Here is a 21,844-nt window from a genome sequence, read left to right on the forward strand (position 1 = left end):
AGGCCGACCGGCCAATGCAGCCCGAGCCTCGGCGTCTGTGAGGTTTATCTCTAAAGAGATGTGAGTCTGCCGATGTTGAGCAGAAACTCATGACTGTATGCACATTGTAGAACAGATAGACGCGACGAGGACATACAAAAACACTGACTCACAAGATAGAAAACACGAAAACACCGTTCTGTCGGGAGAGAGAGAAGCCGCAGTGTGTGCATGAATAATAAATAATTAGCTACACATCAGAAATCACTGATCACAGATTAGAAGGAACTGAAAAAAGACTTCTGTTTTCATTTGTACATCCAAACACTGAGAAACTGCCAGCATTCACTCGTTCACAAGCCATGATCTCTCGAGCGTTTGCAAGGGCGTGCTAGATTCTCTGGGCGGAGGAAAGGGAGGAAACCATTCCTGTGTGGACGTCAAACCAGGAGACTTCAGGATTGGCTCGTCTGGCCTGTCATTTTCTCAAAGGCAGAGAAAGACAGCCAGAACTCGGTTTTACACAGATCAACATTTCTATCCACTTGGGGACAATATTCAGGCTAGGGGAACTCCTATTAATGTTGAAATACCTCATAAAATGAAAATTTCATGCCATGGGACCTTTAAATGCTGTGGGGAAGGTCCCGGTGTGAAGAGAGGTGTTGACAATGTGAGTGAGTGCAGGAGTAACAGAAGAAGAAATGGCCTGAAGGAGGTGGGTGGGGATAGGATCAAGCGGACAGGTAGTGGGGTGATTGGAAAGGATGAGTTTGGAGACATCTGCTTCAGAGAGCAGAGAGAAGGAGGGGAGCGTGTGTGTGATGGTTGTTGAGATGTGCGTGTCGGTTTGTGGTGTGGAGAATTGGCTGCTGATGGAGGAGGTTTTGTTTGTTAGAAGGGGTCGAAAGGATTCAATCATATGTCTAGAATCTGAAATCAGAAAAGCATTTATAAATAAGGAAGTGTTAGTTGGAGTGGTTTTCAATGTGGAAAAAGCCTATGTTGTGGAAGGAGGGACTATTAATTAAATTGGATAAAATTTGTATTAAATGAAGGTTTTATAATAGGATAATGGATTTCCTTTTTAATCGTACAATACAGGTTAAGGTAGGATCATGTTACTCAAATATATACACAATAGATAATGGCACTCCTCAAAGCAGTGTTTGTAGCCCAATTTTGTTTAACATACTTACATGCTTATTTACAAGCATTAGCATTTGATTCATAGTTGCTCTGTTTTTGAAGTCCATAAAAAGTGCATCTGTCCGTCAAATAACTGCTCCACGCGGCTCTGGGGTGTTAATAAAGGCCTTCTGAAGCGATTTGACGCGTTTGTGTAACACCAAAGAAGAATAAGGAGAAGAGTGGCATAGTTGTTTTGGCTAACATAGCTCAGAGTAATTGTCAGAGTAAAAGTAATTGAGACTTATTTCTGGGGAATGGAGATTTTGTGTTGTAGACCTTGGAGCCGTTTCGTATTTGCCCGCTCTGGTCTAGGATATACATTTTTGGACTACACTCTGGAGACTTTTTATAGCTGAAGGATACCCTATTTTTTTGTAGGGCTCTGAATCAGTGGATTTATTATTTTTCTCTTTTTTTGTGGAAATTGTTTTTTCATCAGGACTTTAAACATCTTACCTACCACCAAGCAGAAAAGGACTGTTGAGAATCATCTTTTTTTATTATTTTTTGTTTACCTGGACTTAGAGCTCTTGTGTTGTGGGCAATGAGCCTACTCATGAAATTTTTCTATATGGACTAATTTATTTGAGTATGTAAAGAGAGTTTGCCGATTGTATTATGTTTGCAAGTGCCTAAGCTGCTTTATTTCCACTTAGTTTTTAGTTTTTTTTTTTTTTTTGGGGGGGGGGGGGGGGTCTTTGATGTGGTTGAAATCACAAATTAGTAAAAGAAAACAATAGTAAGACTCCTCTTGTGATAAAGATTCAACCTTTCTTGTAAAGAGTTGCAGTTGTTGTAGAGGGATGTCAAAACAGCTGATGCCAAAGGAAGATGAGTGGATGCTTATATGCTCTGGAAAACTTCCGGTGAAATGTCACATATTGGTGTGTCAATATCTTTGTTGAGTGTGTTTACATGCACCCTCAAATTGGCAAACTTTCAAATTGGCAAATTAGGTAAGTGTGATAACTGCATTAAAATAGAAATACAACTTTAAAAAGTCAACCATTGGGGATTTTGTGTACAGCGAGTACAGAATGACAGTTCACCGGAAATGCCCAAACTGGCTTATCAAAAACCATGTAGTAACAGTGCATATATATGGTCAATCAGATTAGATGGGTTCACTCCTCCAGAAATTTAGGAACTTCACCTGTACTATAGGCTGTGTTATATATGATTGCTATTACACGATTTTTAAAGGGGGGGTAAAACACATTCTTTCGAAGGCTTGATTTCGAAAATTATTTTTATTTATTTTTCATATATTTGATCTTTATTCCACACTGCTCTGTCCCTCCTTGTAAAAACGGTCTGATGGTTTCCGGGTTCTATGAAGCCGGTCCCTCAAAAATATGCAATGGGCTCAGATTGGTTAGCTGGCCCAGTGTGTTGTGATTCTCTAACCGCCTAGTGCACATTTGTCGGAAACGTCACGCCCCTTCCCTTTACCGGTAGACTGTGCTTTGGCAGTATTAGAAACAATGGCGTCAATAAAACCATATCAATTTGAGCCCGAATCAGACCCAGACAATTTTAGTGAAGATGATCAAGCAGAACCTGTTCAGTCCTCAAGAGTAAAGACTACGGATCTATAGTGATCACTACTGAATGGCACTGTTACTTTTGTATTTTTAGAACAATTATAGCCAAATATCTGTCGCAAGAACTATTAACCCAAAACGAACACTAAATATTGGCTTCACTAGTAGCCAAATCAAACACAGAACCATGTTTAGCATGCCTGTAGATAAACAATACATAAAAGCTCTAATCAAAGAATAATTTACACTAATGCCAAGTTCGCTGTTGAGATTTTAAAAAAAGTTTGTAACGTTAGGTGTTTGTCGGATAACGTTAAGTATGAATGAGCATTTAACAAACTGGTTTGCAGAAAAGCGTTGTCATCTGTGTACTTACTTGCTACAACGTACAATTAACAATACGAACTATTACAGGAAAACACATCAACGAAAAATAAATCATACTTACAGGTTGTGGCCCGTAAACAGCTTCTGTTTTTAAATCCATCTTTCAGGACAAGCCGTTGTGCGAATCCTGAATTGAACTCGCGAAGATTGTGGAAGCTTTCCTCCGTGAAATGTGCAGCACAGAGAGCGAGATTTGGGTAATAATTATGAGCGACCGAGTTAAAAATAAATTTTAACCATTGATCTCTAACTCCTCCATCCCTAGGAAGGCTGAACAAAGTGGACCTGCAATCAGGATGAAAATAACAGCGTTTCTTCTGCATTGCGGCAACAACACTCCAGCCTAACTATACCGCCATATCTATTCCCCACAGCAATACAAAATGGCCTCGCCACCCTTATTTAATATTCTCAGAGGAGGGGTTTATGTAAATATTGGGACTGGTGATGTCAGCAACCCTGGAGGAATGTCTGTAGTCCCTACCGACCGTTTGCTGTAGTCCTTATAAATTGATTTCTTTAAAAGCAAATATCTCCCTTTGCTTTAAACTTTGAACGTTGTAACTTTGCAGATGTTGTTTATGCTCAAGCAGCAACATTACACGCTAGCTAAAGTTAGAAAAGTGAATTCGGGTTTTACCACCCCTTTAAAAAGCCTAAATATGTAGATTTACAGTGCACGCTAGAGGTGTCTTGATTACTCCTTGTTTCAGCACAATTTATGACTCGCTCATAAAGTCAAGTTTGATTGATTCGGTTTCTTCAGAATCAATATCAGTTGCTGTGGCCTTCATTTCAGTGGAGCCAAATTTGATTTCTAACCTGACCTCACGACTCAAACCCCGGACGGTTTTGGGCATCTGCACTGTAAAAGAGCCGATTGGCTCCACCCCCCACTCATCAACAAACTTTACATTTGTTCTGTTAGTGCTGTAAAAATGTATTATCACTGATGTTTGATTGGAGTCTATTGGGTGTAAAGTGAATGTTTGAGCTTCATCAGAGTGAACTGATTGTCCCTTGCCAACAAGTTTTCCAAAACAGACATTGCAATATTCACGTCCTTCACCGCTTACATATTTGCTCTTGCCCATGTGTGTAAATTCATTAAAGAGCTCATTTACACAGAGCCCATACGTAAGAGCACTTACGCGGGATTCCACCACTTTAGGCTGTTTGCCATACAGGATTGCTCCTTTTATTATTGCTACCTGTGGTTCTTCAGGGCACAGTACTTTGCATTTAGAGCCAAAGTGCTTCTTCATAAATTCTCTCAGAATTGGACAATCAGCATAACCCCCAACTAACAGCATGTACTGAATATTCAGCTCAGTGTTTTTCATGATTTGCTCAATTTTGTCTGCAGTCGCCCTGAGACTGTCATCAAAAAAGCTCTTTAGTTGTTGCTGTTTAATTAGGATTGCTCCATCATCCCACTCTGCTCCATGAACACCCTCAAAGTAACTTTCTATGTTTTTTTTCTCCCCGGCAAGTTTTTGCAAGGAAACCGGGCATGAGATCAGCACTGGGTCCCCTTCCCAAGATTTTGACTGAGCAATTTGATATTTTAATCCCAGCGCCTCTCCTGGGTATTCACGCTCAAATTTCATGAAAATGTCCTCTGAGAATACATCTTTCAGAAAAGAGATGAACTTCCTGTCTACTGTCTGTCCACCCATGTCATTTCCTGAAGCAGCATGCAATTCCTTCAGACGTCCCTCCTCCAGCACCTCATGTACTGTCATGTCAATCGTTCCACCTGCAAAATATGTAAGTTTCATTATTGTAAATAATAATTATTATAATTCTTGTTATTACAACCCGATTCCAAAAAAGTTGGGAAGTTGCCTTTCCAGATGTGTAGGCTTCCCATGCCACATGCACTCATGGATTGTGTTCACTGACAATGTTTTCTGGAAGTATTCCTGAGCCCATGTTGTGATTTCTATTACAGTAGCATTCCTGTATGTGATGCAGTGGTGTCTAAGGGCCCGAAGATCACGGCATCCAGTATGGTTTTCTGGCATTGACCCTTACACACAGAGATTGTTCCAGATTGAATCTTTGGATGATATTATGCACTGTAGATGATGATAACTTCAAACTCTTTGCAATTTTTCTCTGAAAAACTCCTTTCTGATATTGCTCCACTATTTTTGGCCGCAGCATTGGGGGAATTGGTGATCCTCTGCCCATCTTGACTCTGAGAGACACTGCCCCCCTGAGAGGCTCCTTTTTATACCCAATTATGTTGCCAATTGACCTAATAAGTTGCAAATTGGTCCTCCAGATGTTCCTTATATGTACATTTAACTTTTTCGGCCTCTTATTGCTACCTGTCCCAACTTTTTTGGAATGTGTTGCTCTCATGAAATCCAAAATGAGCCAATATTTGGCATGACATTTCAAAATGTCTCACTTTCAACATTTGATATGTTATCTATATTCTATTGTGAATAAAATATACGTTTGAGATTTGTAAATTATTGCATTCCTTTTTTATTCACAATTTGTACAGTGTCCCAACTTTTTTGGAATCGGGTTTGTATTATCTCATGAAAAAGTAAATTATTAATTAAAGTAAAAAGTAGAACAAACTCATTTATTAATTTCTACATTATTGTCACGGTGTGTTTGTCATGTTCTCAGTTTGCCATGTTCAATGTCTTGTTTCTAAGTTAATCATGTTCATTGTCTTGTTTCCTGGTTTGTCATGTGATTCCATTGTGCCCTCATGTGATAATGTCATGTGCCATGTTCCCTAGTCTCTTGTAGCATGTTGGGTGTGTTGGACATCGGCTGCGGCCGGATGGAACCGATCAGCGAGTGTAGCCACGTGCAGGCGGGGAGGAGCTGCAAACGGAGATGTGAAGTCGGACACTTTCTGCTTCCCGCAGTGACGTTCGCGCTGTGTTTGCATACTTTATCAGCTGAAGTGAAATAAATGCAATACACAGATGTTTCAGAGACATTATTGTCATGTAATACTTTATGCACTGCTTAATACAGCGTGTGTTTGTACAAGAATAAAGTTCAACATATAAGCCTACACTATCAATGAAGTGGGGTCTATGTTTTTATCAGTTTTATTTTGATAAACATGACATATAACATCACGACTACATGAAAGGAGGTTTTACTGTTATTAAAAAACAGATTTGTGCGCATTAGTGGAGCTGAAGGTTTTAGAATAAACATGAAACACACGTGATCACTGCCATGCGGTGAATCTGGCCAATCGTGGAACAGCTGTGTTGTCATCAGAGCCAATCGTGGAACAGCTGTGTTGTCATCAGAGCCAATCAGAGGTGGACAAAGTACACAACTCTATTACTTGAGTAAAAGTAAAAGTACTGCTGGTCAAATATTACTCCGTTACAAGTAAAAGTTCTAAAAACAGATTTTTACTTAAGTAAAAGTACAGAAGTATTTGACTTTTTATTTGTATCAAAAGTAAATTTCCTTTTTTATGTCAATGCATTATTTTATTATTGTTGCATTGTTGTATAAATGCACACGCTGTGCCATCTTGGTGGTTTAAGCCAGTCAGGGATGCTCCATCCGACATGCTAGCATACGACTACCTTAAACTCATTTCAATTCTTGTATAAAAGTTATAAAGCTCTTTACAAAGCTGCTGTCACTTTAAGGCTGAATGCATAGACCCTATACTCTGATACACATCCGATATTCTCCCAGACGTTTACATTTTTGAGCATTATGAGACATGTGTCAAGTGTATGCCAACTAAACTAATCTTTAATCGTTTCAGAAAACTGAAACACACTTTATCAAGTCATGCTTGTGATGAGATGTACCAAGTTTGGTTTGAACACGATAAAGCGTTGCAGAGATATAGCCTTAAGTGTGTTTTTGCAACCGCTACGTAAAATTTGTTTGCACGTTTATCGAAAATGATTTGATGAATCAACTTGATTTGTAAGATTTTTTGTCAGCATCGTCTGAAGATGATCTGGTTCAATTTCGTGCAATCGAATTGTCTTGAGCCAAGGAATCCGAGGAAAAAAGAATTTTGTTTCTAGCCCTTATGGTTCAAAAGTTATTAGCATAAACATGAGTCAAATTTTGGACTGATGGTGGCGCTAGAGGGATTGAGTTAGAGACTCCAAATTTGCTATGTTGACTTTTCAGACTGTCCTCTATGAGTGTGCCAAATTTCACAACTTTTTACCATACGGTTCTATGGGCTGCCATAGACTTCGTGGCGGAAGAAGAATCGGAGGAATAATAATAATAATAGGAACGGTTTCAATAGGTGCCTTCGCACCTTCGGTGCTTGGCCCCTGATAATAATAATAATAATAATAATAATAATAATAATAATAATAATAATAATACATTTTATTTGTAACACACTTTACATTAAACAAAATCTCAAAGTGCTACAGATTTAAAACAATACAAAAAAAAAATTATATATATTAAATAAATAAGAATAAATAAAACTGAAAAATAAGAGTAACAAATCAATCAAAAGCTCTGCTAAAAAGGTGGGTTTTAAGACCACATTTAATAGCATCTACAGTCTGTGGGGTCCGCAAGTGGTCAGGGAGAGCATTCCACAGACGAGGGGCTGCTGAGCAGAAGGCCTGATCTCCCATAGTACGGAGTTTGGTCGTGGGAGTTTTGAGAAGATGTGTTGAAAGAGAATGGAGATTACGTGTGGATGTTTGTGTGGTGAGGAGTTCCTTGAGATAGGTGGGTGCGTCACCATGGATGCACTGATGAGTGAGGAGGGAGATCTTATACTCAATCCTGAGCGAGACAGGAAGCCAGTGGAGTGATTTGAGAATGGGGGTGATATGTGCATGTATCTGTATACATGTGATAAGCGCTGTTAGCAAAGTTATTAAAAGCTACGTCCGCCATTGCATAGATTTATTGCATAGCCTCAACTCATGTAAACAAAAGCAATAACGGCGCACAATCTGATGTCAAAAAAGGGAGAGAATGGCGCACACTTCGACTTAACAAGCCCAAATCTCCGGTTTCACCGTCTACATGAAAACGCTGTAACCAGAGTTTCTAAAAATCTTCACCCTGGCCGGAGTTTTAAAAAAAGTCCAGTTTCAGTAACCGGATACTGCGTTTGCGTGTGGACGAACAGCCAAACCGCGTAGAAAAAGTTGCGGTTTTGAAAATTTAGTTTCGGAGGCAAATGGTTGGACTGTTCCTGCTCTGTTTTACTGAAAGTGTGTGCTACTAGCCTGTCTATTTAGGAGGATGCCTCTTCAGCTGGTGCAGATGTTAATGCAAGACCAAAGCACTCTTAATGCATGAGGGTAGTTTTAAGCACGTAAGGGTAGTGGCATCACGTACTGGTCCGTACGGACAGCACTGCGACCGTTGCGTACATCAAGCAACAAGGTGATCTACGCTCCCGCCACTCCCGCTGCATGATGCAACTCGCCCACCATCTCCTCCTATGGAGTCAGAAGCATCTGAAGTCACTTCGTGCTATTCCATCCCAGACGTGCTCAATCATACAGACGACAAGCTCTCACGACAGCCTGCACTTCAGGGAATCCCCAGGCGTTCCAGCTGATATGGAGACACTTTGGAGCCACACAGGTAGACCTGTTTGCCTCTCCGGACATGTCACATTGCCAGTTGTTTTACTCCCTAACGGAGGGGACCCTTTGGCACGGACACAATGGCACACAGATGGCCCCAGTGAGCCTTCTCAAACTAATTGTGCAAAGTCATGGAGAATGAGGAGCAGATCTTGCTAGTTGCTTAATGAACTGTGTTTGTTCACAGAGAACTGTCCACAGGCACCCCAGAGACTTCCATATGTTGTACTACCCTGCTTGGCTAGTCCATATGTGTAACTTCTACATTTCATCTACCTACGGGCAGGATGTGGCTTCCACACAGTGTTCCCTTCCCCTAGAGGGGCACACTTTCCCAGCGTTATCCAATAGTCACACTGAGTGGGTCTTGCGGAAAAGTAGTGACTGACCTCCTCCGCTTAGAGCCCTGATTTCCTACTCCAACAGTTAGGGCGGACCAGGGAGCTCAGGCAAAGGATGTGGCGTGTTGGTCGATACCCCCAATTCGTCAGTCAGTTCTGACGTACGTTGAACTTGACCGACTTGAGGAAACGTCTCTGTTACATATGTAACCCTTGTTCCCTGAAAGAGGGAACGGAGACATAAACTGTATAATAGGAAGAACCTGATAATGGTAAGCTTAGATGAAAGCAAACCTGAGAAACTTCCTGTGTTCCAGATCCAGTCTCTCTGAGGGGGGCTCGAGAAGTGACACTCTGCTTCTAGAATTTGCAAACCCACAGACTGTAGCGACTGAGACAAATCAGACAATTATTTGTTCAATTTAACAAATAATCTTTAAAACTCAACCCCCAAAAGACCACTAAGAGCAAGAAGAGGCCTCTGGTACCAGGACACATGGGAACTGATAAGGTTTATGACCAGAAGGAATTTGCCTGAGACTTGTGACTCACTTAATTATTTTTGAAAAGGACAAATAAACCATTTTAAACCCATATATCCTATATATAACCACTTGATATCACTTAATATACACTCACCTAAATGATTATTGGGAACACCATACTAATACTGTGTTTGACCCCCTTTCACCTTCAGAATTGCCTTAATTCTACGTGGCATTGATTCAACAAGGTGCTGAAAGCATTCTTTAGAAATGTTGGCCCATATTGATAGGATAGCATCTTGCAGTTGATGGAGATTTGTGGGATGCACATCCAGGGCACGAAGCTCCCGTTCCACCACATTCCAAAGATGCTCTATTGGGTTGAGATCTGGTGACTGTGGGGGCCATTTTAGTCCAGTGAACTCATTGTCATGCTCAAGAAACCAATTTGAAATGATTGGAGCTTTGTGACGGTGCATTATCCTGCTGGAAGTAGCCATCAGAGGATGGGGACATGGTGGTCATAAAGGGATGGACATGGTCAGAAACAATGCTCAGGTAGGCCGTGGCATTTAAACGATGCCCAATTGGCACTAAGGGGCCTAAAGTGTGCCAAGAAAACATCCCCCACACCATTCCACCACCACCAGCAGCCTGCACAGTGGTAACAAGGCATGATGGATCCATGTTCTCATTCTGTTTACACCAAATTCTGACTCTACCATCTGAATGTCTCAACAGAAATCCAGACTCATCAGACCAGGCAACATTTTTCCAGTCTTCAACTGTCCATTTTTGGTGAGCTCGTGCTAATTGTAGCCTCTTTTTCCTATCCGTAGTGGAGATGAGTGGTACCCTGTGGGGTCTTCTGCTGTTGTAGCCCATCCGCTTCAAGGTTGTGCGTGTTGTGGCTTCACAAATGCTTTGCTGCAGACCTCGGTTGTAACGAGTGGTTATTTCAGTCAAAGTTGCTCTTCTATCAGCTTGAATCAGTCGGCCCATTCTCCTCTGACCTCTAGCATCAACAAGGCATTTTCGCCCACAGGACTGCCGCATACTGGATGTTTTTCCCTTTCCACACCATTCTTTATAAACCCTAGAAATGGTTGTGTGTGAAAATCCCAGTAACTGAGCAGACTGTGAAATACTCAGACCGGCCCGTCTGGCACCAATAACCATGCCATGCTCAAAATTGCTTAAATCACCTTTCTTTCCCATTCTGACATTCAGTTTGGAGTTCAGGATATTGTCTTGACCAGGACCACACCCCTAAATGCATTGAAGCAACTGCTATGTGATTGGTTGATTAGATAATTGCATTAATGAGAAATTGAACAGGTGTTCCTAATAATCCATTAGGTGAGTGTATAAACTAGTGCTGTGCAAATTAGCGTGTTAATGCGTGCAAATATTTTTTTCAGTTTAACACATTCAAAATATTTAATGCAATTAACGCAGCGTCTGTTTTTATATCCATTTTTCTCTAGTGATACATGATGATTTTAAACAATCTAAGCGCGCCAATACAAAAGAGAACGCGCTGTCTATGAATGCTGTGTGAGTGCGTCTCAATCAGCTCCCTAGTGCAGTAGTCAGGGCACTGATCAGGGAGTCGGCCACATTCATGTACATGATATACTGATTCATCTAGGAAGCTGATTGAGACGCACCCTGACACACACACACACTTGACGCACAGAAAGACTCGCGCCAGTCTCGTGCACATCGAGTTCTCTTTTGCTCTTGAACAAACAATAACAACAAACGGCAGTTTTGTTGAGTATTCTCATAAGAGGAGTATAAAATGAGTTAAATAACGTGTTAGATGAACTTGTGAGAAAATGAGATGCGCATGAGAGCGCGTTAGATCTGCGTCATGTTTGGCAACAGCAGATCTTCAAGTGACAGCAGCACTAATGATGTCTGCCATTAGTGTTCATCAAAGATCAAAGGGGACAGAGAAAATTGTAGCTTTAATGATGATTAATCTATATTTAATCTAGAGAGTAGCATTCGACCAACAGGAAAGGCAATATCTGTGTGAGTATCATTTTTCTCATTGGTTTGTAGCTCAGCTGTTATTTAGAACGTTTGTCTGTGTAGTGTAGTGGGCTTTGTGGTGAAGTAGCGTTGGTTTACGTGTTGATCACCCGATCTCGCACAAGTAAACGGTTTTGGCGAGGTGTGGCCAGCTGTATACAATAGCTGCACTTCCTGTTAGGGAGGTCAATGTACACTATCTGTCTGAGATCACTTCTGGCGTTTGCGTAAACTACGCCAGATCGTGTAGAGACCTCACATACAGGAAGTGATGTCTGTACATGTTGTGAATTCTCTTCCTTTAAGTTTAAAGCTGGCTATGTGTGTGACGTTTTAAGCTATGACTTGCGTAAGTAACATAGGGCAGCGTTTCCAGCACGTACAGTCTTAGCGTATCTGCCTATTCACTTACTCCAGTGGAGGAGTCAGATCATGCGCTCTCAGTCAGCTGCAGCGTTTATGTGCAAGAGAAAGTTTGTGATGAAGTAAATTTATTTACATGTATATTGTTAATAACTCAGATGATTATGCTGTATACCAACGGCGCTAGGTTAGACCAGGTTTATGACGATGTTGATGTTTAGCAATCTTTCTGAGTGTAACTTGATCCTGTTTAACGAGCGGATTCGACCCGCTAGCATCACGGCTCGTATTGTTCATGTTTACAAAGTTATCACTTCAATGTGCAACATTTCCTAGTGTGATAATATCCTTCACTGGCTGTTATTATTCCTGCCTGTATTAATGATCCAGTTAAATTCCTATAGGTGCTGGTCATATAATTAGAATATCATCAAAAAGTTGATTTATTTCCCTAATTCCATGCAAAAAGTGAAACTTGTATATTATATTAATTCGTTACACACAGACTGATATATTTCAAATGCTTATTTATTTAAATTTTGATGATTATAACTGACAACTAAGGAAAATCCCAAATTCAGTATCTCAGAAAATTAGAATATTGTGAAAAGGTTCAATATTGAAGACCCCTGGTGCCACACTCTAATCAGCTGATTAACTCAAAACACCTGCAAAGGCCTTTAAATGGTCTCTCAGTCTAGTTCTGTAGGCTACACAATCATGGGGAAGACTGCTGACTTGACAGTTGTCCAAAAGACGACCATTGACACCTTGCACAAGGAGAGCAAGACACAAAAGGTCATTGCAAAAGAGGCTGGCTGTTCACAGAGCTCTGTGTCCAAGCACATTAATAGAGAGTCGAAGGGAAGGAAAAGATGTGGCAGAAAAAAGTGTACAAGCAATAGGGATAACCACAACCTGGATAGATTTGTTAAACAAAACCCATTCAAACCCATTGAGGTCCAGTGTAAAGTTTCCACAGTCAGTGATGGTTTGGGGTGCCATGTCATCTGCTGGTGTTAGTCCACTGTGTTTTCTGAGGTCCAAGGTCAATGCAGCCGTATACCAGGAAGTTTTAGAGCACTTCATGCTTCCTGCTGCTGACCAACTTTATGGAGATGCAGATTTCATTTTCCAACAGGACTTGGCACCTGCACACAGTGCCAAAGCAACCAGTACCTGGTTTAAGGACCATGGTATCCCTGTTCTTAATTGGCCAGCAAACTCGCCTGACCTTAACCCCCTTAAGAAAATCTATGGGGTATTGTGAAGAGGAAGATGTGATATGCAGAAGAGCTGAAGGCCACTATCAGAGCAACCTGGGCTCTCATAACACCTGAGCAGAGCCACAGACTGATCTCCTCATGCCACGCCGCATCACTGCAGTAATTCAGGCAAAAGGAGCCCCAACTAAGTATTGAGTGCTGGACATGCTCATACTTTTCATGTTTATACTTTTCAGTTAGCCAAGATTTCTAAAAATCCTTTCTTTGTATTGGTCTTAAGTAATATTCTAATTTTCTGAGATTCTGAATTTGGGATTTTCATTCAGTTCAGTTATAATCATTAAAATTAAAAGAAATAAACATTTGAAATATATCAGTCTGTGTGTAATGAATAAATATAACATACAAGTTTCACTTTTTGAATGGAATTAGAGAAACAAATCAACTTTTTGATGATATTCTAATTATATGACCAGCACCTGTATAATCTATAATTTGTTGGTTCTGTCAATTTCATTGCACTATACAGTTTGTTATTATTGCAGATTCATGTTAATATATTTCTTGATTATATTTATGTATCAGTGCATTATGTGGAGTTTATTATGAAGGCTGTAATTTATGGTACTGTTATTTTAATGTACAGTATGCAGATAGTCTGTATTTATTTGGTTTATTTTATTTATATCAGAAACTACCTCAACTAGACTGAGAGAATGCAACGGTTGGAGTAAAAAATCTTCATTTGTGTTCTACTGAAGAAACAAAGTCACATATATCTTGGATGCCCTGGGGGTAAGCAGATAAACATCACATTTGCATTTTTGTGTGAACTATCCCTTTAAGACTTTATTTTTCTCTAAATTGATTTATCAACTTTTAATAGTTTTTAAGACCCCGCGGACAAAAAAGTAATATATTACATATTACATATTACTCTCAAAAATAGTAATGCCTTACTTTACTTTATTACTCCCTGGAGAAAGTAACTAGTTATATTACTAGTTATATTACTAGTTAAATTTTTGTTCTTAATAACTCTATAATTGCCTGAGATGCATCAGATGGAGGGAGAACATACAAAGGAGAAGTGTTCTTTAGGGTCTTTATTACGCCAACAACAGACTGGCACTGTCTTTTTTTTTCACTGTCTTTCACTGACTTTTTTTAGTACTTTATGTTCAAATGAAAGTTTTTGCTGCATGTGGGGCTGCTCGTTCATGTCACTCTGTCGCTTCGCAACGAGCTTTATGTGTCCGTGCTGTCGCTGCAGGTGCTTCTTCAAGTTGGAGGTAGAGTTACAAGCGGTGGAGAGCAGCTTTCTCCCCGGGCAGAGTGTGCACTTCACCGTCAAGTTATTTTCCTTCCGTTTAACATATTCAAAATAATTACTGAATCTCCACCCGTCGAAACTAGCTTTCTCTTTGCTGGGAACCTTCCTCTGAAAAAGAGCTTGCCATTGTTGACGCTTCCATTTTTCCCCATCTGTCTTTGAGGGTGCCGCTCTGCTGCTGGCTGCCGGGTGTCGACCAATCGGTGATGGTAAATGATACCTCGTGCCAAACCCAGACCAATCACTGTTCCATTCACGCCCTCCTCCCCTTCCCTTCTGTTCTCTGTGTTGTGTGCCTTGTGTGTGATGAAGGTGCTACTGGCAAATGTAACGCAAGTAACTAGCTCGGGAAAACTGTAATAATATTACCATTTTCAGACGAGTAATGCCTTACACTACCAGTTACTGAAAAAAGTTATATTATTACAGTTACACCCAACACTGCTAGTAGGTATAACATGATAGGCATACTGTACCTCCACAATCCACAACCATATACCGGGTTCCAGGTGTTTGTTCCAGTGTGTCTTCACATGTGTCCTCTGCTATGAAGCTGTCACTTGGTAGTTGCTTACAGAACACAGATGCAGCCTCCGGCTCCAAAGCAAAGACAAGCTTCTCTGGCTCCGAGCCCTTCACAAGACCTGCCTATGAAAGATATGTGCAGCAGAATGACAAAGCTTCTTTTTTCTCCCCATATAACTAGTGTAGTTATTGATTTTACTGTAAAGTAAAAAAATAAATAAAAAAAGCTCTTTCAATCTATTAAGAAATCCACTTTACAATTATGGTAGTTGGTCATTTTACAGAAGTGGTGCAAAATCAGGTTTGTATAAGGTTGACTTCCTTATCTTTTCTTTCCAATTCTATATTTGTATTGCTTTGTATTTGAAATATATAAATCTACACTGAAATCTTTTTATGCATTTTCACAATTTAGGAAAATTTTATATAAGACCCTAAAGTTGGTCAATACTGAAACACAACAGAAAATTTGCAATAAATAGGAAACAAATAAGGATTTTTTTTTTTCATGTTTATTCAAATAATTAACCGTTAGAATTTCAGAACTATTTTCTATTCCCTATTATTATTTCTGTAACGGGTGCATGCAGGCAGGAAGACGTAGACAGAAGATGAAGATTCAAACAGGCAACTTTACTTATATTACACCAGACAGGTAGCAATCCATACAAAGACGACTAACACACACCAAACACTGCATGAAAAGTGGGATTTTCGACCCCGTAAACGCCTGTATACTCCCGGAAATCTCCCTAATTTTCGGCAGTTTTCGACAATTTAGAGGCAGCGAACGTCGCGTTCGTCTGTGCCACAAATTGTCGTAAACGAACCATGACGTAGGTGGAGAGCCCCCCCCCCCGCTGAGAGCCCGCGGAGGTGCGACGCCTCTAATTTGCATATGAATAGCAGCGAAACCAGAGAGTCAACGGCCAGACTTGAATTTACTCACTCACTATTGGCTGAAGCCACTACATTTAAAAAAGAAAATTCCCTCGTGAGTGGTTGGCAGATCACTGCAAACCAATCATTATTGGTCCCCCTGGCTCATTATAAATGTAAACCCCAATAATAATAATAAATATATAATTTATGTTGTAATAATTTGTTTTATATTAATGTTATTGTGCTATGAAGTATTCATACCATCAAGGAATATATGGGAAAATTATACGGACCGTGCCGTTTATACAAAGAAAGGGCTTCATTTATAAGCATACAGCTGTTCATTCAAAGAAAGGGCTTCATTTATAAAACACAGCGGTTTACTCAAAGAAAGAGCTTTATTGTTAAACACACAACTATGTACAGTGCAGCAGCAACGTCTCGTAATGTAATGTAAAGTTCGGCGTGCTCCAGGCTGCGAGAGGGCGGTGGCCGCACAATCCATCCAGACACCCCGTCAACAAAGCCGTCTTCCTCGTCAGATATGAGTTCAATGGTCGCGGACTTCCAAACGTCCACCTCATCCAGCACACTCTCGCTTCCAGCAACTGTAATACAATCCATAAAGACAATAAGCAACCTGAAAAATACTCACATTGACAAAAAACGGATCTAATATAATAAATCTTACCCTTTTTCTTCTTGATCGACTCCGAGCTAAACTCTGCCTGCGATGTAATGCTGCCTTCACGTGCTATCGGAAATTTGATGATTCCGACTTCTGAAATCGTGATTACGAGCGCATTGCATTCAAGTTTCAAAATGTGAGGGCGTTCATGTGCAATGTTTACCTAGGAAACTCGTATTTACGATAATTCCGAGAGCACGTGAAGGCAGCATAAGTTCAGGTTGTTTGTATCTGAAGCTCCGGCGTGTCGATTCATAATACGTCTTACAGGCAGCTGGAAAACAATTACATGAGACTGGTATTAATAAAAACAGTCACGGTAAAATTAAACAAGGAATGAGAAAAACAGAAGTTATACTTAAGTTACACACACTGTCGTCGTGATCAGCGGTTAAATCTGGACTCGCGGAAATCTCTCCAAGCAGATAAGAGCTCACGGCTTCGTTATGAGGCGAGGATAGTCTGTGTAAACAAAATGTGCAGTTATAAGCTCGGATCTATTAACGCATCCATTTCCTTATACAGCTGAATAAAAGCATATTCTTTAAATCGTAACGTTACATTACCCATGCTCTGGTTCATAGCGACTGCAGTTTGCCTCAGAGTTGTGAAGACGAAGACAGCCTCCTGAAAATGAGTCCAAAAAGTTTGTCGCGTCCATGCAGAGATTGAGTTGAAGACGGTGTCCTGTCATTGTTGATCACGAAAAAGGAAAGCAGCAAAAAACATAAAAAAAAGTTTAAAGCTCGTCTTCTACGTGTCATGGCCATGACCTCGACCTCGCACCTCATTGGACTAGGGCTCTGATATGGAACGCGCCCGGGGCCAAATCTCAATACGAAACGCGTGACTTATGATCGTTTCAACACGCCCTGTTTTCCGCTTCAACGCAGCAATTTTTTACGTGTTTCTTTTGTATGTGTAGACACGCATATTCTGGTCGTGTAACAGGCATACACACACAGTCGACGCACAGTTTTAACATGTTAAGAAGACACATTTGAACGTGTTTCTTAACGCACACATTCTGTACATGTCGAAGTGTAATATTTTTTTTTTTAAAGCAGACTTACCTTTAGATGTAGCCTAAGCTACATACATATTAATATAAGATATTAATTAATTGCTTAACTGACTACTGTGCTAGAGTAAAGTAGCCTAATGTTACAATGTATATTAAGTAAATGCTTAATATTATACAATTATTATAATTTATCTATAGGCTATGGGTTATTGTTTGTTTTTTAAAGTTAGGCTATATATAATTTCTAAAAGTATAGGCTAATTTACACAGCACATATTTATAACTGAAAACACACACACACACACAACTTTATTCACTTTCACATAATAATGATTTTGTAATTTGGTGTTTAGTTTGTTGTATAGTTTGTTTATACTGTTCTGTCTCTGTTTTGTTTCCAGGAACATCTGATGAGTGCTATAATAAAATGACTTCATTAAATTTAAAATATGTTTTGATATTCATTTTATTTATATTATTAATATTTTATTTACCCATAAACGTGTCTTTAGGAAGCCATAAGTTATAGAGACAAGAATAACTTTTGCCATTTAAATGCCACATTAATTTACTGAGGACCCATACAGCCAATGATCATGTGTGAAAACACTTACACATAAATTGATCACTTAGAAATCAAAACTAAGGTTTGAGAAAGAAAGAATATGCATCCAACAAAATATATTGTTTCATAGCAGCTTCAGTAACAAGTTCAAAACAAATTCTGCGGTAAACCGGCTCTAACAAGCCAATATAGTGTCAATATTCAGCTCAAGTGACTTCAGTGTTGATTCAGTTCAGTTGATTTCAGTTCAACTGTAAATTCCTCAGTTGTGCATATTTGTGTGTAGTTTTATATATAGGCCAAAACAACATTTTTGGAAGAGTTAAAATAGTTTTGCACAAAGTGTTGCTTTTGCAAGAGATGTCTGATGTTTTGCATGTTGTGTGTTTTGTGTGTAGAGTTACAAGAAATGGAGCCACATTTTCAGAAATTGTGTGTAAGCAATTAGATAAAACTGTAAATGAATCCAGTTTATTTTAGTTCAGGACTCATAGTCCAGGTGTTAGTAATATGTGCTTAATCTTTGTTCCAGACAACAATTTTTTAACTCACGATTAACTAGATTAAGGCCTACTCTTGGCATAATTTAAACCCTGTCCAGGAAACCACCTCTTGAAAATCTGCATTGATAATTCATAAAATGTGGTGTGAGCTCAATTTAAATGACAATTACAGAAAAACACAATCTGACTTAACTATTAACACACAAACTTGTACTTTTCACAATTATGATTAATAGCCATTTAAAAAATCATTCACAGTGCAGGGTGGAAAAATTAATTTTGGTATGTAAACTGTATGCTTTACTTGATTTATTTGTGTGCTTTGGTTCATTGTCTTGTTGCATCACATAACCTCTCTAAAGGTTGAAGACATGAACTGCTGTCCTGTATTTTTTTTTTTTTTTTTTTACATAACATTGGTTATTGCTAATGACATACAGAGTAATTAATCTACACTGTGAGCCCGGACAAGTTGAATCTACTTAAAAAATTGGAGCAAACTGGTTGCCCTAAAAATTTAGTAATGTGAACTAAAACGAGTACATTTAACTTAAATTTAAGTTAACATTTTAACTTAAACTTTAAACTTGTTTTAGTTAAAAAAATTCAGAACCTAGATAAAACTCCCCCTGCTGCTACTCTGATTTGCATTTGTGTAGCTCACAGCATGTTCATTTACATGATAAAGCCCCCCCTAGAATTAAGGGGAGGGGGGGTCATGGGGGGACAACTGCCAAGCAAGGCCCACGTCAATTTACGACAATTTCCGGCAGTTTTCGGTGTTGCCTGCAAATTGCCGCGCACAGTCGTAAACCTGAAGTTTCACGGCAATCTACAGTGTCACATACTGACGAAAATCCCACTTTTCATGCAGTGAAACTGTTAACGTGACTGTTCATAGAATGAACATGAGGGCACAACTTAAATAGGAACTCAAACAACATGATTCATTGAACACAACTGAACCAAATTAACTCATAATGATGGTAACAGGAATGGTGGGAAAAAACAAAGGAACAAATGAATGAAAACAAACTAAAAGTCCATGATAACTAAGACAAACTGAATGTAACTGTGATAATTTCAATTTATGCACTGTAAACAGACCTCTGTGAGGCATTTATTTAACAGAAATAAACCATAAAATGTCAACAAGGGAAAATAAGGTCCTTTCCACACGAACACGGGTATTTTCAAAACCACAGCTTTTTCTACGCGGTTTGGCTGTTCGTCCACACGCAAAACTCTGAAACTCTGGTTACAACATTGTCGTGTAGACGGTGAAACCGGAGATTTGGGCTTGTTAAGTCGAAGTGTGCGCCATTCTCTCCTTTGTTTGACATCAGATTGTGCGCCGTTATCGCTTTTGTTTACATGAGTCGAGTCTATGCAATAAATCTATGCAATGGCGGACATAGCTTTTAATAACTACTGCTAACAGCGCTTATCACATGTATACAGATACATGCACAGTTATCTCATTGTATTGCAGAACAGAGGCGCCAGAATGCAATAATACAAAATAGTAAGGCAAGTGTGTGAAGCCTTTACAGTCCACTTGGGCCCTGCCCCTGTGTATATACAGTTACCTGTCACTGAGTCCAAAGTAAGCTTGTAGAAGGGTTTCACTGAGCCTATGGCATCCCTCAGTGCATCGGTGCCGTGGATGGGACCCATGTGGAAATCAGGCAGCCAATCATAGCGCGGTTTTGCGTTTTCATGTGGACAGAGATTTTTTTAAAACCATGCTTGTGTGGACGCGATTTTTAAAACGGAGGAAAAACTGGTTATAAAAATACCTGTGTACGTGTGGACTCGGCCCAAATTGTCCAAATAAACAGGGGATCTGGTGTCCTGGCCATGCTGTGGAATCGTGAAGGAAAGGGAATGTTCAGATGGGTTTTGTAGTCGAGACCAGCTCATTTGAGTCTGAGTCGAGACCGAGTTCAGAGAAAATCCACAAACAACATTAGAACTCAATTTAATTAACTTTTTAGTTACGGAGGCGTGCACAAGAGTGACTGCAGAAAAATTGCTGTCTTTAATGCAAAAGTGTGAATGTGCCGGAGGGAGAGAGGGCGGGCGGCCTTCTGTCAGACATTTTTTGGGGAAGATGTTCAGTGTTGAGACTGTCAGCAGTCGTATCTGTATTAATTGTATTATTTACTATTATGACTTCAATTATTCTATCATCTGCTACTAATTGTATCTCATGTTGTTGTTGTTGTTTTATTTTTTATTTATCATATATATTTTTATATCAACAAAAAGACAAAAGAAGAGAAATAATGTAGCAATGTGACTTTCTGGAAAGTGGGATCACTACAGGTTTGATGGCCCATGGACACAGTGTAAAATAGAATCGATAGTAGGCAGGGCACGGGTGTGGGAGAGAACAAAGGGAGTCTTTGCACTAACGTCTCAAGTCATGCACAGTTGCGAAAAAAGAAATTACTAATCATTGGACATCAATTTAAAGAAATATTAACGTAAAGCAATAATCATGAAATATTTTGAATGGGACTCGAGTGGACTCAGAGAAATGGAGCGCAGCTGGAAAAAAACAAAACTAGAGGTCTTTCATAATTCGTGGAAAGAGAGCATGATCGCATACAGACAGACCGTAAAAACTGCTAGATCTGCTTATTTCTCGACTCTCTTAGAAGAAAACAAACACAACCCCTAGGTATTTATTCGATACAAATCTCTAATTGGCTACATTAACCAAAAATAAAGCTTCAACTTCTGATGGTTGTAAACAGCACAGCTGTAATGACTTTATGGACTTCTTTACATGTAAGATTGACAATATACAACACACACACACACACACACACACACACACACACACACTCATGCACTCACACACACACTCGCACACTAATTTACTGCTATAGGAGGAGAATTGGCTAAACCCGTTAACCCCTTTTTGGCAAGTGGGGCATTTTGACATACCCATAGTAAAAGGGCTGCTGCTAACAAGTTATTCTGAATAGACACATGACCAATATATTTCTAGAAAGCCAACACTTGAGAATTTACAGCTGAAAACTCAGAATTACTCAGACAGTTATTACAGTTTTTGCCCGTTGCTTGAACACTATAGACACATGCTTAAACCAAAGTAACAAAACTTGAAGTTGTTGTTACTATACCTTAAACAAAGTGTAACCA

General features: G+C 39.6%; 1 protein-coding gene across 1 annotated transcript in view; it reads right to left on the minus strand.

Moving 5' to 3' along the window:
• Nucleotides 1-1,849: 1,849 nt before the first annotated feature.
• The window catches only part of LOC307127900 (heat shock 70 kDa protein 12A-like), a 43,246-nt gene continuing 23,251 nt past the window's right edge, over nucleotides 1,850-21,844 (minus strand). The window contains exons 3-4 of the mRNA XM_079819403.1: nucleotides 14,960-15,131; nucleotides 1,850-4,860 (exon numbers count right to left, since the gene is read on the minus strand). Coding sequence (XP_079675529.1) covers nucleotides 3,821-4,860; nucleotides 14,960-15,131 — 1,212 coding nt within the window. The 3' untranslated portion in view covers nucleotides 1,850-3,820. The remainder of the gene's footprint in view (nucleotides 4,861-14,959; nucleotides 15,132-21,844) is intronic.

The sequence above is a fragment of the Gobio gobio genome (genome assembly GCF_949357685.1).
Source record: "Gobio gobio genome assembly, chromosome: 1".
Classification (NCBI taxonomy): Eukaryota; Metazoa; Chordata; class Actinopteri; order Cypriniformes; family Gobionidae; genus Gobio; species Gobio gobio.